Source organism: Polypterus senegalus, chromosome 1 (genome assembly GCF_016835505.1).
Source record: "Polypterus senegalus isolate Bchr_013 chromosome 1, ASM1683550v1, whole genome shotgun sequence".
In the NCBI taxonomy this organism is placed as follows: domain Eukaryota; kingdom Metazoa; phylum Chordata; class Cladistia; order Polypteriformes; family Polypteridae; genus Polypterus; species Polypterus senegalus.
Genome location: NC_053154.1, coordinates 336,546,929 through 336,568,421, shown reverse-complemented (window position 1 = coordinate 336,568,421; position 21,493 = coordinate 336,546,929). Strand labels below are relative to the sequence as shown.

The 21,493-nt window shown below is 43.0% G+C and overlaps 1 protein-coding gene across 1 annotated transcript in view; it reads right to left on the bottom strand.

Moving 5' to 3' along the window:
* Positions 1 to 21,493, bottom strand: part of LOC120516946 (tumor protein p53-inducible protein 11-like) — a 258,054-nt gene that overhangs the window by 7,998 nt on the left and 228,563 nt on the right. The window contains exons 5-6 of the mRNA XM_039738989.1: positions 19,454 to 19,502; positions 6,062 to 6,158 (exon numbers count right to left, since the gene is read on the bottom strand). Of these exons, the coding sequence (XP_039594923.1) occupies positions 6,062 to 6,158; positions 19,454 to 19,502 (146 nt within the window). The remainder of the gene's footprint in view (positions 1 to 6,061; positions 6,159 to 19,453; positions 19,503 to 21,493) is intronic.

Sequence of the window (21,493 nt, the reverse complement as noted above, 5' to 3'; positions counted from 1 at the left end):
CACATATATACACACAAATACATATATACATACATACACACACACACATATATAAACATATATATACATATACATACATATCTACATATATACACACACAGCTATTTCGTATCAGTGCAATACGCTGTTTGTTAAAACGGATGACTCCCGCTCTTACGTGCAAGTCTGCGTAGACGGACTTTTTTTGTTCTTCAAAGTCACCAAAGCGCCGTGCAAACTCAGTGCGCTCAGTTTATCAGCAAAGTGCGTATTTGGGAACACCGTAGTGACGACTTGGTTCAACATTACTTGGCAACAGGGAAAGTGGGGCAAGGTGAACTGGTGCATTTGTGTCTCCCATAAAAGCAGCCTCAATTGAAATCACTTTGTGATTGTGCACGGGTAAAAACGTCCGCTGAAGTGTCAGATTCTTATTTAATTCTTCTGCTTTCTGTATCTTCTGCATTGCATTCAGGTCTTTCAGGTTACCCTGATGTTTTGTTTTATAGTGCCGTCTTAGATTAAATTCTGTAATTACAGCCACATTAGCTCCACAAATGAGACACACGGGTTCAGTAAACATATACTCAGCCTCCCATCGGTTTTTAAAGGCTCTATTTTCAGAATCAACTTTTCTCTTCAGCATCGTGTGAGCTAGCTTCGCAATAACTTGCAGCATCATAAGGTAGACTTGATTAGCGCGGTAAGTGTTCGGCAAGGCAGCTGAAGCGCTGCATTATGGGATCTGTAGTTTATTGTGTTACCAGCGCTTCATATACCCGGGCTTTAATAACAATAATACAGTATATAAAATGATCTCGCGGGCGGATATAATTACACGCCGGGCCGGATGTGGCCCGCGGCCCTTGAGTTTGACACATATGGACTGAATAGAACTTGAAAAGATATATTTTTTCAAATGTGATCGCGCAATTCAGATAGAGTTGACGCGCACTACAGCCTGCATGCCTCAATGAGTCATCCTCCCCTCGCTCTTACTTTTTTACCGTTCATCTAATGAATACACTGAGTATGGCTTTACCAAAACAATCATTGATGGCGAATAAAGTATCCATTATTCGAGTATGTAGATCGGGTATATATATATATATATATATATATATATATATATATATATATATATATATATATATATATATATATATACCCGCGTATCACAGCGGAGAAGTAGTGTGTTAAAAAGGTAGAAAAAGAAAAGGGAACATTTTAAAAATAACGTAACATGACTGTCAATATACAGTATTTGTTTTGTGAGTGTTACTGAGTGTTGCTGTCATCAAGGATTTGATTATCATTATTTCTTTCAATCAGGTTCGTATTTGTAGGATGTGTTGTGTTCAAGTTACATTCCGTGTTTGTCAATCGTTGTAAAGATGACAGGTTTCATTCATCGATTCGTTTCTTACTGCATCAATAAACAGCTCGTCTTCTTCTTTATCTGAGACCTGACACACTGCATGCACGGGTTTTTACACTGTCTTCCTTTAGCGGGACATTGACTTTTTCCAACGTGTGCTTTGTTTCCGCAGTAGTTGGATTTATGAATATGCTTATCAGACGCTTCATATTTTTTGCTGCCTTTTCAATTGTGTAATTCGGTTTTGTTCGGCTCTTTGGAACTGTTGCCTTTTATCTGTGCACTGCGTCAGTTCACGTGAGCCACTCGGTGTACATGCATCGAAGGTTCCCAGCTGTGCTGGTGCCATCTCGTGCTATGTCCATGGCTGTATTTAATGTTACCTTAGTCCTGGCACTTAAAACTTTCTCTCAGTTTCGCTGAGTTTGTGTCAAACACCACCCTGACCATCTCATCTTCCTCTCCATAAGCACAGTCCTTCACCCGTGAATATTTACCCGTGGCAGTTTGCTATTGGATTGCCGCTGATGGACGGCCTTATATGGGCAGGCACTAAATTACAAACGCCAGCGGCAGCCTGTCTATGAACTTAATTTAAAGTGTAGGTTTGCATCGTGCTTTGTTTCCGAAGTAGCAGAACTCATAAATATGGTTGTATATGTCACTCGTTCGCTTCTTATTGTTTCGCTGCCTTCTCAATTATATAATGCATGTTTTCTTGAGCGCTTTTTTGAGGTCTTCATGATTTTCTATGTGCTGCGTGATTACGTGGGAGGCGTGATGATGTCACACGAAACTCCGCCCCCACGGCGTTGAAGCTCATCTCCATTACAGTAAATGGAGAAAAATTGCTTCTAGTTAACACCATTACGCGTAGAATTTCGATATGAAACCTGCCCAACTTTTGTAAGGAAGCTGTAAGGAATCAACCTGCCAAATTTCAGCCTTCCACCCACACGGGAAGTTGGAGAATTAGTGATGAGTGAGTGAGTGAGTCAGTGAGTGAGTTAGTGAGTGAGTGAGTGAGTGAGGGCTTTGCCTTTTATTAGTATAGATATATATTTGCGTAGCCGTCACTGCAGTCAGTGCTTTTCTTTCTCCAAGTAACCGATCCCCACACAATCAGCTCTGTAATAGACGTTAAGCCACCTGTAAGCTTAGAGCGCTGATTCTTCAAAACATACAGTTTGAAGATACAGTGATATAAATACTCAGAGTCGTGCAGTGAGAGTAATATGGAAAAAGATGATCCGCTGTGGCAACTCCTAACGGGAGGAGCTGAAAGAAGAAGGTGCAGTGAGAGTAACAACGCTAAAGAAGTTCTGGTATTTGGACTACTATGGCTGTTCCCTGGACCATTATATTGTTACGAGTTAATTATAATCAGATGCGTTACACTAATAAACAATATGCGATTAGTTTCAGTGTATTTATAAAGCCGCATCAGGAAAATAAAGAGTAACCACACAGGAACAGTAGCACTGCTTTGACGCTGGGTGCCGTCAGTCTGCAAAACCAAGCGGAGAACTTGCGTACGACAAGGTATGAGGTACCGTGGAAAAGTGCGTGGCTTTACGCCAAGTGTAGGTTTTATACATCGCGATTTGAACGTGGAAAAGTTCTTACGCAACATTTCTGTGCGTACACACTGTTTAAACATGATGCCCCTGGTCACGTGGCTGACTGAAAACCACAAAGGACCCCCAGCCACCCCAACCCACTCGGCAGGCAGGCCTCATCCTCACGCAATGACCTTGAGAAATGTAGTACTTCATTCCGGCTCACCCTGTATAAAAGTTTGCTTGGATTAGAGCATAAAAACACACCAACGAAAAAAACAGGAAAAGGCGTACGGCAAAAACCAAAATCAGATTTATAAAACCTGCCGTGTTCACGATCGTCGTGTAACTGTGCGTACCTGAAGGCACCTCCGATGCCTCCCTGCAACATCCATATATGGAGTATGCTAATAAGCACCCTCATATATATGCAATCACGATGCTGCAGGACCTCATTGGCCGGTAGAGCAGCCTTCCCACCTGACAACATCAAGACCCCAATCCCACCCAGTGTCTGAGCGGGTACCCACTATCACCTGGCACATGTAATGAGTAGTGCATGTCATATGACCAAGTAGATGGGCAGATTTCCCAGTTAATCAATCAACCAATCAATCAACATTTATTTCTATAGCACATATTCATACAAAAAAATGTAGCTCAAAGTGCTTTACAAAATGAATAGAAAAATAGAAGACACAATAAAAAATAAACATAAGTCAACATTAATTAACATAGAATAAGTAAGGTCCGATGGCCAGGGTGGACAGAAAAAACAAAAAAAAACTCCAAAAGCTGGAGAAATAAAATCTGCAGGGGTTCCAGACCACGAGACCGCCCAGTCCCCTCTGGGCAATCTACCTAACATAAGTCAAACAGTCCTCTTTGTATTTAGGGTTTTCATGGAAGGACCTCCATGACAGATGTTCCTCTGTACTTTGGTGGGCCTGATCTTTTTGGTTTCTGACTCTTTCTTTTGCCCACCCTACCATTTAAACTTTGACTGTTTCTTGCAGGCACAGTACAAAATCCAACTCTCGATCAGCTCAGGGTGGGCAGGTGCTTCTTCTTGTCATAGACTAGCATCCCACCCATTGCTCCCACAAAGTCTCTTTGACTGAACGTTCCTTCTAAGAACGATGAAGTTCCTACGTTGGAACTGTTCGGGTATCCATCAAAGCCTACTGGTACGGACAACCCAATGTAACCACCTGAGGGCCTCGTTTATCATTTATCAAACCACCTGAGGGCACTCCTAGTGATGCCAAGGCCAGACTGCTTGTGTCAATGGGATTTGTCATTTTTAGAAAAATCTAATTTTCGCTTTGTCATTCTGAGGTATTGAGCGATGCATGGTGAGCAAAAAAAATGTATTTCCTTCCAAGAACAATGAAGTTCTTACTTTGGAACTGTCCGCGTATCCATTTGACACATATTTTTAGGAAGGCACTAAGCACTGGAGAGATTCCAAAGACCTGGAAAATGTCAAATATCATCCCATTATATAAAAAGGGTGACAGGGCAGATCCAAGCAACTATAGGCCAGTAAGCTTAACTTACATCACTGGAAAGTTAATGGAAGGAATTATTAAGGATAAGATTGAGCAACTGGCAAGGACAGGAGTTATTAGGAACAGTAAGCCTGGGCTCAGAGGAGGGAGGTTGTGTTTTACTAACAGGCTGGAGTTCTATGAGGAGGCTACAAAATGATCTGATCAGAGTGGATCTGATGAGATTATTGATGTGGACTTTCAGAAAGCATTTGATAAGGTGCCACATGAGAGGGTGGGCATCAAACTAAAAGAAGTGGGAGTTCAGGGTGATGTTTTTAGATGGGTGCAGAATTGACTCAGACACAGAAAGCAAAGGGATTATGGTGTGAGAAACCTTATCAGAATTGACTGATGTTAAGATTGGTGACCAGCAGGGGGCAGTGCTGGCGCTGCTGCTATTTTTAATAGATATAGATAGGAATATAAATAACAAGTTGGTTAAGTTTGCAGATGATGCCAATATAGGTGGATTAGCAGATAATTTGGAATCCGTTATATCATCACAGAAGGTCTTGGATAGCAGACAGGCTTGGGCAGATTTATGGCAGATGACATTTAATGTCAGTAAAGAATTAAACATAGGAAGTAAAAATGTGAGGTTTGAGTACACAAAGGGAGGTCTGAAAATCGAAAGTCCACCTTATGAGAAGGATTTAGGAGTCATAGTGGACTCTAAGCTATCTACTTCCACACAGAGTTCAGAAGTCATTGAGAAGGCAAACAGAATGTCATTTGATATAGCGCCTTGGTGTGTGGAGTACAAGCCACAGGAGGTTCTGCTCAGGCTTTATAACACACTGGTGAGGAGTCATCTGGAATACATTGTGCAATTTTGGTCTCCAGGCCACAAAAAGCACTTAGAAGCTCTAGATACTGGGATATTGGGACAGCTTATGTATTGTTAGGCCTGATGGAAAGGCTAGTGAACTTTTATGAAGGGGCCATGAGAAAAGATTAAATTATTATGCCATGCTAAATTACAAAATCAGTTAGTTCTATCTTTCACAAGACAAGCAGATTTACAAGAACCAGGAGGTTCTGCTCAAGCTTTCTAACACACTGGTGAGGCCTCATCTGGAGTACTGGGGGCAGTTTTGGGCCCACCAGACATAACAGCACTAGAAAAGGTCCAGAGAAGGGCGACTAGGCTGACTACAGGGCTACAGGTGATGAGTTATGAGGGAAGATTAAAAGAGCTGAGCCTTAAGGAGGTGAAGAGGAGACCTGACTGAAGTGTTTAAAATTATGAAGAGGATTAGTGCAGTGGATCGAGACTGTGACTTTAAAATGAGTTCATCAAGAACACAGGGACACAACTGGAAACTCGTGAAGGGTAAATTTCACACAAACATTAGGAAGTTTTTCTTTACACAAAGAACGATAGACACTTGGAATAAGAGACCAAGTAGTGTGGTAGACAGTAAGACGTTAGGGACTTTCAAAACTCGACTTCATGTTATTTTGGAAGAAATAAGTGGACAGGACTGGTGAGCCTTGTTGGGCTGAATGGCCTGCTCTCGTCCAGAGTGTTCTAATGTTCTAAATCCTGCCGGTACGGACAACCCAATGTAAGTTACGTAGAGAAGACTTACTGAGGAGAGCAGCACCGTACAGTCTGATCGACATTTTTGTGTTGGACAGCTCCTCATCAAAGACCGCATCGTAGAGCTGGTTTGGAAAGGTGAGGGCCTGTGGAAATAAAAAAAGAAGGTCATGAGACAGGGAAAGGCAACAGCAACAACTCACGGTGAGCGTAGTCGGTAGGATCATCGAGCAACATACCCTCATTGTTAAGTGTTAACTGGGAGGAGCACACCCCTTTAAAAAATCTGTGAATTGTGAAAGTTAACTGCCCTACCTCAGTGATTGCCCCAGGGGTCTAATGGACCATACAGGGTCTTGATGAAGTAGTCAGACCCCTTTACTTTTTAAACATCTTGTTAGGCTGCAGCCTTGTGCTCATATTGTTTCATTCTTTTCCCTCATCAATAATAATAGGAAGTCAGTAGACGGATTGGGAGAGCATGGGGGGTCATGAGGTCGCTGGAAAGGGGGTGTGTGGCACTGACAATATCTGCAAAAGGACAAAGGTCCAAGTCTTTAGAGTTCTGGTGCTTCCTGTCTTGCTATATGGTTGTGAGACATGGATGCTATGCAGTGACCTGAGATGAAGACTGGACTCCTTTGGTACTGTGTCTCTCCAGAAAATCCCTGGATACCGTTGGTTTGAGTTTGTGTTGGTCATGAAGTCCCGAATGAGGCACATGACCTGCATTGTGAGGGAGGGTCAGTTACGGCACTACGGCCATGTGGTGCGTTTCCCCGAGGATGATCCGTCTCGTAAGATCCTGATTGTTGGGGACCCAAGTGGCTAGACCAGGCCAAGGGGTCGCCTACTGGCTGCGGCAGATAGAGGGTCATTTCCTGAGGGTGGAATTGGTCCGCATATCTGCCTGGGGAGTTGTCAACCTGGATTCCGAGTTGTTTCGTTGTGTAGTGAGTGCGGCAAAAATAGGATTTTAGATATGTATCAAAACATATGAAAAACAAAAAAGCTGAAAGATCATGATGGCACAAATGTTCAGACCCTTTATTTCTGTATTCATGCCCAACTTTTCATGAATTACCAGCAGAGATGCCCATTTCTTCAAGCTGTTCGGAAAACCTTAATGCATCTGTCTGACAAAATCAAATCTTCGACCTTCTTGTACATTTCGGTGGAAGTTGCTTGCACAGACCGTCCAGTGTGAGGGTCGTCTTCAATGGACTCTCCACCCCGACTTGCTCCAAAATTTGACTTTGTAGGATGATGGGGCAGACTTCCCCATAAAGGACTTTCAGGGTTCTCTTTTGGTATTTATTCCCCTTCTTTTGTGAGATGTTTTACTGCTGAACGTTGCTCCAAATCGAGCATTATCTTACTTGATTCGCACAAGGACTCTCCTGATCTCCTGTCTCGAGGGATATGTTAGACTCGCACTGTGCAGGAGTAACCTTGAGACCCGTCCCGACATCCCCAGACTCGTTTCAACTGGCTTGCTACTTTCTTTCATACTCGGGTAGATCAATTATTGAACACTCCTTGTGAGTTGAACTGAATTGGGGTGCCAAACAGACAAATGAGCTTGGATGACAAGATGGTCCATCTTTGCCAGGTTGAGCTGGAGATGTTGTTCCTTCACCCAGGTCGCAATATCAGTGAGATATGCTGAGGTTTTCAGCTCATGTGGGCCTTTGGAGGGAATGGCTGATATAATCTGTGCTATATCGGCATGGCACGGATAAGAGATACCATGGGACCAGATGGTAGAGCCTGGTGAAGGAGATGTAAATGGAGAAGAAGAGACGAACTTGGTACCAATCCTTAGATAGATAGATAGATAGATAGATAGATAGATAGATAGATAGATAGATAGATAGATAGATAGATAGATACTTTATTAACCCCTAGGACCCTGACATCTCTCCGCGGCAGAAGACACAGTAAAATCTGCCCAAGGGGAAGGACTCAAACCACCTGAGCGTTAGTCCTATTGATGCCAAGGTCAGACTGGTCAATGGGAATTGTCATTTTTATTAGAAAATCTCATTTTCGCTTTGTCATCCTGAGGTGTTGAACTTGGCGTGATTAGCTAACAAATAAATGTAAATGATTTTAGCACAAGGCTGCAATAACAAACCAATGAAAAAGTGAAAGGGTCTGAATACATTCTGGAGGTGCTGTGTGAAATAAGAAGTCCTCACTCAGAGGAACTGACAACAAGCATCCTACAAACGACACTAAAGCAGAAACTCTGAGAACCAGAACAAGTAAAAGACTGGCTACACCAAAAAGAGCAAAAAAATGGGAGTGCAGGCCTCAGACATCCACAAGGCAGACCAGCCCTTCACCCCGGCATGGCTTGTCAATGTAGGCCTCACCACAGGCAGCCTACACCCTCAAATCAAAAAGGCGGGCCGGGCTCAAAAGACGGGCAAAGGTTTGTAGCAAGCAAATATCAAAAGGAGGAGAGGTTGGGAGAATGCTCTGATGACAGCACGTTGGCGCACCCACTGCATGACAAACCACCTGGATTGGGACCTGAGTGCAGTGGGTGCCACCTCAGGGCTACACCTGAACAGTGGGAGGTCTGTTATAGTGGCTGGACTGCCAATCAACTCCCAAGCTGATGCTGTAACTTGGAAGACCTGCTAGCAATTTAACATCATACCCAGGATGAAGCAATTGCAGGGTAATGACCTTGCTCAGAGGTCCAACAGAGTAGAGTCACTCCTGGCATTTACAGGACTTAAACCGGCTAACTTCTGAATGCCATCGCAGGTCTCTAACCTTAGAGCCACCACTCAGCACCAAATGTCAAAAATGTTCACAAAAGTAGGAAATGGAAAAACGGTTGGAAAAATTCTAAAGTAGGAGAACTCGGATCATCCAAAAACCGAAAAACAACCCGAGTCCGATCCTCAGCCCAATGAATGGCGACACCAGGTAGGCATTTCATGGCACCACTTCAAGCCATTTGGTGGTTCCTATGCAGTAAGGACTCGGGGTGGGGAGGCTGCCTACCTGTAAATCTGCTAAGAAAGACAAATGCTGGAGGACATCAAAAGAACACGACCAGGGGCCTCATGTATAACGCCGTGCGTAGAACTCGCACTATAACATGGCGTAAGCACAAAAGCCGAAATGTGTTTACGCACAGAAAAATCCAGATGCAGGAATCTGTGCTACTCCAACTTCCACGTTCTTCCGCTACATAAATCCCGACCAGCGTGAAAACTAACGCTCGTGCACGCGCATTATGTAACGCCCCAAATCCTCCCAGAATTACGCCTATTTGAATATGCAAATCAATATAAATCGCCCTTAAGCGCAGCCTTCTGTGAAAAGACAATGGGAAAAGCACGGGGAAAATATAAGAATTTCAGCGAATACCAAGTGGAGGCAAAGGAAAAACATACTATTTGTTCAAATAAACCGTGGTATAATCAACAAAATGAAGTTGATCGAGTGACATAGCGTGTTGGAGAAACTTGAAAGCTCACATTCACAAAATCGCACATTGCGGAAATAAAAAGAAGTCACATATCAAAGTTGCCGTGAAAAGAAGAGTTGTAAGCCCACTGTCTGAGTGTCATATGAAAGTTTATTAGGGTACAGAGAAAAAAGGCACACGGTGGGGAAAAAGCACGAAATGTCAACTTCAATCTCGACATTTCCACTTTAATCACGTAGTTTATTTTGTCATTTAGTAGAACATTATAAACTTCATCTTAAAATCGTTTAATTAACCAGTTTCTCAAAATTACATCGTAATTAAAGTAGCACGTTAAATGCTTTGTTTTGTATTTGATCTTCTACTCGTATGTGATCTATGTGTGTGAATCACTACTTGCTTCTTAAACTGGCTCTCTTCCTCCAACTGGACACAGAGTCCATTACATTTGTGATATTACAGCTCTCTGAATAACTAAAATACTGAGATGTATACGTGATGTCATTTTCATGATGATAGGAGCTAAAGCACATTATTAAACATGTGTTTCATGAGCCTCGTGCTCATGACAAGCATTATCTTTTGTCGAAATTTGTCGCTGCGTTTTTAGCTGTGTTGTTATTTTCTCTTTCTGTTTTATATTCAATATATATTGGTAGCCGCCCAAGAGTCCTTGCTTTTCTTTCCCCAAGTAACCGATCGCCATACAATCAGCTCTGTAATAGACGTTAAGCCATCTGTAAGCTTAGCGCCGATTCTTCAAAACGTTTAAAGAACATTGAAATATCTTCGTAGTACATGTTTAATTATTCTATCCTTCACGACACTCCCAGTGAAGAATATAGATTATTTAAATGAAGTTAAAGTTTTATGTGTATAATTTAACAAACATATTTTGCTGCATTTCACCTTAAAAATGATATCGTCATCATATGTAAATACGCGCTTTATAAAGTGGCTCAGGTTGTGAGATATTATAACTGTAGTGCAAGTTTACAGTGGGGTGATTGTACTTATAAGTACAAACAGTTCTACAAGGAGCAATTGATTGAGTGCATTTAAAGTTCTTGGGATTAAACTGTTTCTGAACCGCGAGGTCCGTACAGGAAAGGCTTTAAAACGTTTTGCAGTGGCTGAGACAGCGTGTCCTTAAAGCTGTATACCGATAATTCTCTTTCCGATCAGCTGCTGCTGTGATTCACACTCAGATACAGTGATATAAATACTCCGAGTCGTGCAGTGAGAGTAATATGGAAAAAGATGATCCGCTGTGGCAACTCCTAACGGGAGGAGCTGAAAGAAGAAGAAGAAGAAGAAGAAGTGAGAGTAACAACGCTAAAGCAGTTATGGTATTTGGAATACTATGGCTGTTCCCTGGACCATTATATTGTTACGAGTTAATTACAATCAGATGCATTACACTAATAAACAATATGCGGTTAGTTTCTGTGTATTTATAAAGCCGCGTCATGAAAATAATGAGTAATCACACAAGAACAGTACCATTGCTTTGACGCTGGGTGCCGCCAGTTTGCAAAACCAAGCGGAGAACTTGCGTACGACAAGGCATGAGGTACCGTGGAAAAGTGCGTGGCTTTACGCCAAGTGTAGGTTTTATACATCGCGATTTGAACGTGGAAAAGTTCTTACGCAACATTTCTGTGCGTACGCACCGTTTATACATGAGGCCCCAGGTCATTAGCAGCATAACAAAATATGAGTCAATTAAATAAAGAATCTGACTGACTTTTATAATACGGTGAAAATTCAACCTTCATTTCCTTTATTTCATTTTATTTTATTGACTAGGTAACACAGCTGAAATACCCGGCGTTGCCCTTGAGGGAAATAAAGTGTTGTTTTTTTTTTTAATTTTTTGAGAAAAATATAATTAAAAAAAACACAACTTTAAAAATAAATGAACAAACAACGAAGACTCACTAATATACTTGTCTTGGTGTCTTGTATGTATGTTATCATCCAGTTAACCCTCATAAACGGCCAACTCCATTTCATTTCAAAAGCAACACTCAAACTTACAGAACGCTGGCAGTCACCTTCAATTTGCCCTCTGCTGGTCGTTCTGAGTGTCAACTGGATGACAACATGCATACAAGAGTGCAAGATCACCCCACCATCACTCTACCCAGAAAGGGGAGGGGTTAGGGTTGATTTCACCCTGCAGTATTTTTTAGTCGACCAATGAGACACATGTACCAGGTTTAATGAAAATCTCTCCAGCCATTCAGAAGTATACATTATATATATATATATATATATATATATATATATATATATATATATATATATATATACACACATATATATATACATATATATATATATATATATATATATATATATACACATATATATATATATATATATATATATATATATATATATATATATATATATATATATATATATATATATATATATATATACACATATATATATATATATATATATATATATACACACACATATATATATATATATATATATATATATATATATATATATATATATATATATATACATATATATATATATATATATATACATATATATTTTTAAGCTGTTCCGTTATTTCACCGAGTAATAATTTCCATTTGTTTGCGCTGAGGCGACCTTCACTATCCTTTTTTTGAGACTTTTGAATTTTCGTACTTCCCTTATCTCTAACCTGCTGTACGTGTGTTTGAATTCTTTACGAGGTTCTGCTTTGTCATCTGCTCTTTGTCTTTTATTTCCGGCCCCCGGTGTTGGTTAAATCTCTTGGCACAAACTCTCGTCTTACGGGACGTGAAAGGGTCTCTCTGAGAAAGTCACTTCTCATCGCTCATCCCAAGATTTTTTTATTATAATAGAGAGATGTATGTTTTTCTAGGTGTGGGTTGGTAATGGGGAAATGGCCTATGTTATGTCCTATGTGTTTTGTGGGTGGTTCCCGGGTCTGGGCCACCTGCCAATCACCGCCAGGGACAGCCCTCCACGCTATTTATAGGAGGGCCTTCCATGGTCCCATGGCGGTTTATTTCAAACAATCAAGGGATTGGAGAGCATTGTGAATATCTGTGCCTAGTGTGGTAAGCAGCCCGGACACAGACAGGTAGACATGATTTTTATCACCCACACACATTTATTTACAAATATGAAGCACACACGAACCTAATGCCGTAGCACCAATCACCCTCAGTCCAGGCCCTCAATGCAATGTCTTTGCCTCCACTCCTCTCCTTCGAGCTCTGTCATCTTCCACCCGACTCCAGCCATCGAACGGAGGGAGGCGGCCCCTTTTATAATCACCCGGATGTGCTCCAGGTGCCTCCCAACAACCTTCCACCAGCAATCCCCAGTGTGGCGGAAGTACCGGCTCTGTACCTGGAAGCACTCCGGGTTTCCCTGATCCTCTTCTCCCCAGCACATCCGGGTGTGGCGGAAGTGCTGAGGTCCGGGGCACCCCCTGGAGGTGACCACGGGCCCCTACAGGGCTGAGCTTCAAAGCTCTGTAACCGTGGTGCCCAAAGCCACCAGGGTGGTCGTCCCCACGTGGTCTGGAGGAAGCGTACGCCCTCCTCCGGTCCTCTTGGGCATCCCGGCTGGGTGCCACCCCCAGCCATGTGCCAAACTAGTTATTTGATTTTGATTTGCTGGACTGGTGATCCCCTGATCGGATTTTGACGACGCCTCAGTCACACTCCTAGGACTCCGTATCACAATCCTAATATTCGTCATTTTCTTGACAGGGTGTAAGGTAATCGTCTTGTTGGGGTCATCAGGTGGACACCCCCTGCTTCATCTGTGTTTCATTGATAGGCCCACAACACCTCCATAGGGCTCAACAGTGCCACCTGGCATCCCAGGTGTCGCTTCTCCTCCGCTTTCACCCCCTTGCATTTCATTTTGCAGCCCAGTCAGGATCCTTTGTTACCAATTTCATTTTGCGTACTGCAGGTCATGGCCAATTATTTCATGGTTACTGTGTTGTGAAAGTGCATATGATTGGAACTCGTGTTTTATTATGCATTTTGTGCAACCTGTAAAGAAACCCCCTACAGTATCTAACAAAAATGAGTACACCCCTCACATTTTTGTAAATATTTTATTATATCTTTTCATAGGACAACACTGACAATATGACACTTTGACCCAATGTCAAGTAGTCCGTGTACAGCTTGTATCACAGTGTCAATTTGCTGTCCCCTTAAAATAACTCAACACACAACCATTAATGTCTAAAGCGCTGGCAACAAAAGTGAGTACACCCCTAAGTGAAAAACATCCAAATTGTGCCCAATTAGCCATTTTTCCCTCCCCAGTGTCATGTGACTCGTTAGTGTTATGAGGTCTCAGGTGTGTTAACGTTGGTGTTATCGCTCTCACACTCTCTCATACTGGTCACTGGAAGTTCAACATGGCACCTCAAGGCAAAGAACTCTCTGAGGATCTGAAAGAAAGAATTGTTGCTCTCCATAAAGATGGCCGAGGCTATAAGAAACTGAGCTGCAGCACAGTGGCCAGGACCATACAGCGGTTTAACAGGCCTCGCCACGGTCGACCAAAGAAGTTGAGGGCACGTGCTCAGCGTCATATCCAGAGGTTGTCATTTGAAAACAGACGTATGAGTGGTGCCAGCATTGCTGCAGAGGTTTTAGTGGTGGGGGTTAGCCTGGCAGTGCTCAGACCATACGCCCGCCAAACACTGCATCAAATTGGTCTGCATGGCTGTCGTCCCAGAAGGAAGCCTCCTCTAAAGATGATGCACAAGAAAGCCCGCAAACAGTTTGCTGAAGACAAGCAGACTAAGGACATGGATTACTGGAACCACGTCGTGTGGCCTGATGAGACCAAGATAAACTTATTTGGTTCAGATGGTGTCAAGCGTGTGTGGCGGCAATTATGTGAGGAGTACAAAGACAAGTGTGTCTTGCCTACAGTCATGTATGGTGGTGGGAGTGTCATGGTTTGAGGCGGCATGAGTGCTGCCGGCACTGGGGAGCTACAGTTCATTGAGGGAACCATGAATGCCAACATGTACTGTGACATACTGAACCAGAGCGTGATCCCCTCCCTGGGCCGCAGGGCAGTATGCCAACATGATAACAACCCCAAACACACCTCCAAGACGACCACTGAGGGTAAAGGTGCTGGACTGGCCAAGCATATCTCCAGACCTAAACCCTATTGAGCATTCTCAACGCCAGTTACTAAGGAGCATTGTAACAGCTTTATTGACTTTTTTAGATCAAAAATCTATAACATTCGCTCCTTAATGCCTGGACCATATGCTCTGCCAATGCCTGCTTCAAATCCATCAACTGAGAATATGCCATCTTTCACACATTTCACGGAGGTTTCCAGCAGCTACATTGGTGGAATTGTGCAAGGAATGAAACCATCATCCTGCACATTGGATCCTATTCCGACAGTTCTGCTTAAGTCGTTTATCCCCATTGTCAGTCCAACTATTACAAAGTTAGTCAATCTCTCGCTACAAACAGGCCATATGCCACCATCTCTCAAAGCAGCTGTCATTCGCCCACTGCTGAAGAAGCCCTCATTAGATCCTGAGGTTCTTGCAAACTACAGGCCCATCTCAAACCTGACGTTTTTGTCAAAGATTATAGAAAAGACAGTTGCCTTTCAACTCCAGAGTCATCTTACATGTAATAATCTGTTTGAAAAGTTCCAGTCAGGTTTTCGTTCAGCCCACAGCATGGAAACAGCACTGCTCAGGGTGACAAACGATCTACTGATGGCAGCTGATGCAGGCTCACCATCCCTGCTTATTCTTCTGGAACTTGTCAGCAGCCTTCGATACAGTCGATCATTCCATCCTCCTGGATCGTCTTCATCACACAGCTGGACTCTCGGGAACTGCATTACAGTGGTTCCAGTCCTACCTGTCTGGCAGGACTGAACAGGTCTCGTTGGGAGATTGCTCCTCCGGATTGTCCACCGTCTTATGTGGGGTCCTGCAGGGGTCAGTTCTCGGTCCTATCCTTTTCACATCTCTTGGGCATGTCATTGCCAGACACGGACTATCTTTTCATTGTTATGCCGACGACACGCAGCTCTACATTAAAACTGCCCCAAATCCTTCAGAGGCCACATTACATCTTACTACATGCCTGGAGGAGATAAAGGCTTGGATGAACAGCAATTTTCTACAGCTGAATAGCAATAAAACGGAGGGACTCCTTGTCGGCCCCCCACCAGATTCGTTCTTTTCCAATACTCCAGTTCACTTTTGACAGCCGGGTCATTACTCTTTCTTCCTCAGTCACTAATCTGGGGGTTCGGTTTGATGCACAGTTGACCTTCAGTGACCACATAAAACACGTGTGTAAGGCATCGTTTTACCATCTACGAAAAATCTCCAAACTCTGCCCCCTCTTAACCCTCCCGGATGCAGAGAAACTTGTCCATGACTTTATCTCCTCAAGGCTGGACTACTGCAATGGACTTTTTGTGGGTATTCATACCAAGGACATACAAAAGCTTCAATATATCCAAAACAGTGCTGCAAGAATCCTACTAAGAGTAAGGAAATTCAGACATATTACTCCCATCCTCAAATCACTTCATACAAAATTCTTCTATTAACCCATAAATGTATCTATGGCTAGGCACCTTCTTACCTTCAAGATTTGATTGACTTACAAACTTCCAATCGGATCCTCAGATCATCTGGCAGCATGCAGCTTCAGACTCCCCTTACTAAGCTCCATCTATGGGGGTCGAGCTTTTTGCTCTGCTGCCCCACAGCTCTGGAATCAGCTCCCTGTTAACTGAGAACTACACAAAATCTGGACACTTTTAAACCAAATTTGAAGACTTTTTTATTTAGGAAAGCATAGAACTGCTGAGATTGTAAATTTAATCTAGTCTTTTAAACTTTTCAACTTTGTGGTTATTGCTCTTGTTGTACCACTTTGAGATTTTGTCAATGAAAAGTGCGTTATACAAACCGGATTCCAAAAAAGTTGGGACACTAAACAAATTGTGAATAAAAACTGAATGCAATGATGTGGAGATGGCAAATGTCAATATTTTATTTGTAATAGAACGTAGATGACAGATCAAACGTTTAATCCGAGTAAATGTATCATTTTAAAGGAAAAATATGTTGATTCAAAATTTCACGGTGTCAACAAATCCCAAAAAAGTTGGGACGAGTAGCAATAAGAGGCTGGAAAAAGTAAATTTGAGCATAACGAAGAGCTGGAAGACCAATAAACACTAATTAGGTCAATTGGCAACATGATTGGGTATAAAAAGAGCTTCTCAGAGTGGCAGTGTCTCTCAGAAGCCAAGATGGGTAGAGGATCACCAATTCCCACAATGGTGCGCAGAAAGATAGTGGAGCAATATCAGAAAGGTGTTACCCAGCGAAAAATTGCAAAGACTTTGCATCTATCATCATCAACTGTGCATAACATCATCCGAAGATTCAGAGAATCTGGAACAATCTCTGTGCGTAAGGGTCAAGGCCGTAAAACCATACTGGATGCCCGTGATCTCCGGGCCCTTAAACGACACTGCACCACAAACAGGAATGCTACTGTAAAGGAAATCACAGAATGGGCTCAGGAATACTTCCAGAAACCATTGTCAGTGAACACAATCCACCGTGCCATCCGCCGTTGCCAGCTGAAACTCTACAGTGCAAAGAAGAAGCCATTTCTAAGCAAGATCCACAAGCTCCGGCGTTGTCACTGGGCCAGGGATCATTTAAAATGGAGTGTGGCAAAATGGAAGACTGTTCTGTGGTCAGAAGAGTCGAAGTTCTTTTTGGAAATCTGGGACGCCATGTCATCCGGACCAAAGAGGACAAGGACAACCCAAGTTGTTATCAACGCTCAGTTCAGAAGCCTGCATCTCTGATGGTATGGGGTTGCATGAGTGCGTGTGGCATGGGCAGCTTGCATGTCTGGAAAGGCACCATCAATGCAGAAAAATATATTCAGGTTCTAGAACAACATATGCTCCCATCCAGACGTCATCTCTTTCAGGGAAGACCCTGCATTTTTCAACAAGATAATGCCAGACCACATTCTGCATCAATCACAACATCATGGCTGCGTGGGAGAAGGATCCGGGTACTGAAATGGCCAGTCTGCAGTCCAGATCTTTCACCTATAGAGAACATTTGGCGCATCATAAAGAGGAAGGTGCGACAAAGAAGGCCCAAGACGATTGAACAGTTAGAGGCCTGTATTAGACAAGAATGGGAGAGCATTCCTATTTCTAAACTTGAGAAACTGGTCTCCTCGGTCCCCAGACGTCTGTTGAGTGTTGTAAGAAGAAGGGAGATGCCACACAGTGGTGAAAATGGCCTTGTCCCAACTTTTTGGGATTTGTTGACACCATGAAATTCTGAATCAACATATTTTTCCCTTAAAATGATACATTTTCTCAGTTTAAACTTTTGTTCCGTGATTTATGTTCTATTCTGAATAAAATATTAGAAGTTGGCACCTCCACATCATTGCATTCAGTTTTTATTCACGATTTGTATAGTGTCCCAACTTTTTTGGAATCCGGTTTGTAAATAAAATCTATTATTATTATTAATAATAATAATAATAATAATAATATCTGTGGGGTATCCTCAAATGGAAGGTGGAGGAGTGCAGGGTCTGTAAAATCAACCAGCTCCATCATGGAGGAGTGGAAGAGGATTCCAGTGGCAACCTGTGAAGTTCAAGTGAACTCCATGACCAAGAGAGTTAAGGCAGTGCTAGAAAATAATGGTGGCCGGCAACACAAAATATTGACACTCTGGGCACAATGTGGACATTTTTCACTTAGGGGTGTACTCACTTTTGTTGCTAGCAGTTTAGACATTAATGGCTGTGTGTTGAGTTATTTTGAGGGGACAGCAAATTGACTCTGTGATACAAGCTGTACACGGACTACTTGACATTGGATCAAAGTGTCACATCTTCAGTGTCGTCCCATGTAAAGATATAATAAAATATTTACAAAAATGTCAGGGGTGTACGCACTTTTGTGAGATACTGTATGTCCCATAGGCTCAGTGTATTAATATTTGTGTCTTTGACTTTCGCTCCATTTTATGATCCAGTTGAGGACGGGGGTTGCAGTTTTTTAAGTGATGGGTATTCGCTGGAATGTCCCTGTTTGTTGGGGTCGCAGACATGTAAATAGTTTCACTTGAGTGGTGGAAACATCTCCGATTCCAATGAAATACCAAACCATTACCATTTTGTAAGTTGGCTTAATCCAGAGCAGGATCACGTGGGGCTGAAGTCGACCCCAGCATGCATAGGACCACAAGGCAGGATCTCCCCCTGGACAGGGGTGCCAGTGAACACACACACACTCACGCTCACTCGCACACACACACACATAAGGACCAATTTAGCATCTCCAGTCCACCCAATCCTACATGTCTTTGGACTGTTAGAGGGAGCCTACGTAGACATGGGGAGAACATGCAAAGTCCATATAGGGAGGACCAAGGACATGAACAATGGCATCCACCACCGTGCTTCCCTTCAACTGAAATGTCTCCCCCCCCCAAATTCCCTAAAATTTCAGACCCCCATTATAGGTTTACCCTGAAGTGTGATGGTGAGGACATCGGCAGCCAGTGCACATCTAGCAGCCAACCAGGCTGGAGTTTGCAGCTTATTGGCTACTGATTCACACATCTAATGCCAGCTGGCCATACTCTGATTCTGGCACGATTTTATGCCCATTATGTTCATTTTCTGAGTCAGTGCAAATTTCAGCTTCATCGACAATTGTCTCATGTGAAGTATGAGGAGGCTGCAATGCCCAAATGCATCTTATGAATGGGCGTACATTTCGTAGAATAAGCCACTGATTTGCAAAGCCATATGAAAATGGAAGCTGCCAGCCAAATAAGTAGCTGACTTCAGCCTGGTGGAAGACGTCGGCCATTAAACCAAACTCTGCCACCCCAAACCCAGCGTGACGCCCACTTCCACCTACCATGAGGGCCACCACTGTGAACATGACTGCTGAGATGAGGAGCCAGACCCTGTGAGAAAACACAAAAGGGAACGTCGTTATGGATTCATGCCAACAGGGTTATGGGTAGGGGTAGGATTAGGGTCATCGCAGACTGTGAATGTGATGGCCTCCTTCTCCTCCATATGAACATAAGCAGAGTAGGCAAGAAAAATGGGAATAATGGAGAACCTTGAACCAAATCCCAAGGAAAGGCAAGAGTAGACTATGCTACGCAAACAACAAGATTCTGCAAGACATTTCAGAAGGAAAAATTTAGCAAAGTGCGACTGCAATTCAACAATGAGTTCCAATAATAAGGGGAAAACGGGTACATGAGTGGACAATAATAATAATAATAATATGATGATGATGATGATGGAAGAAAACTGGATCACAGTAATGACAAATTCAACACTTACTTCATAAAGATAAATTGTTCTCTAACATAACATACAGTAGATTCAGAAATCATTCACATTCCTCCGCATTCTGCACGCTTTATTGTGTTGTAGGTTGAGAGACACGAGCACTTCAAGGCTCCGAAAAGATAAGCAATGCCACCCTGATCCATAAGGGGCGCCAATGCTGACACACTCCTCTTCATAATCCGCAGTTCAGAAGCTGTAAAGACACTCCCACTTCCTTCTCTAAGCCCCGCCTCTTCCAGGACCTCATTATTAGGCCCACGGATGCCTGAAGTGAGCGGTTTTGTGCTCATTGGAGTGGACTACATGTGCGCAGTTGGATGTGCCTCAGGATGGCATCAAAAAACTGTCACATTCAGCTTTTATCTGGTGTTAATTTCTGGCAAAATCACAATGAATGTGAAGAAAACAACCGTATTGCGTTTACATGTTGCTCATTAAAAATTCTAGAAGATATGTCCCATGATTACATGAGTATGTATATGTGTGTGTGTGTGTGTGTGTATATATATATATATATATATATATATATATATATATATATATATATATATATATTGTGGACTGGGTCCCGGACACAGACAGACGGACATCATATTTCACCCAACACACGTTTATTTACAAATATTTACAATGCACAAACCCCAGTGCCTCCAGCACCGATTCCCCCAATGTCCAGGCCTCACAGTCTCTGTGCCTCTCTCTCCTGGCCGCCTCCAGTCCTCACTCTAGCTCCGTTCTCTTCCACCCGACATCCACCAATGACTGGAGGAAGGAGGCCCCTTAAATAGGAACCCGGATGGGCTCCAGCTGCTTCCCGGCACTCCTCCGAAGCCACGCCCCAGTGTGGCGGAAGTGCCGGCTGCGCACCCGGAAGCCATCCGGGTATCCCCCGTCGTCTTCCCCCCAGCACTTCCTGGTGTGGCGGAAGTGCTGGGCTCCCGGGACATTCAGGCACTGTTGGCCACGGGTCCCTACAGGGCTGGGCTTCCAAGCCCTTTACCCGAGGCCCCCAACATAACCAGGACGGACAACCCCTCGCGGTCTGGAGGAGGCACAAGCCCTCTTCTCGTCCTCCTGGGCATCCCGGCCGGGGACCACAATATATATATATATATATATATATATATACACACAAACAGTCATATGAAAAATTTTGGGAACCCCTCTCAGCCTGTATAATAATTGACTCTCCTTTCAACAAAAAAAATACCAGTGTTATGTCTTTCATTTCCTAGGAACATCTGAGCACTGGGCTGTTTTCCAAAACAAAGATTTTTAGTGACGCAGTATTTAGTTGTATGAAATTAAATCAAATGTGAAAAACTGGCTGTGCACAAATGTGGGTCCCCTTGTCATGTTGCTGATTTGAATGCCTGTCACTGCTCAATGCTGATTACTTGCAATACCAAATTGGTTGGATGAGCTCGGTAAGCCTTGAACTTCATAGACAGGAGTGTCCAGTCATGAGTGGTAAAAGGTATTTAAGGTGGTCAATCGCAAGTTGTGCTTCTCTTTGACTTTCCTCTGAAGAGTGACAGACAGCATGGGATCCTCAAAGCAACTCTCCAAAGATCTGAAAACAAAGATTGTT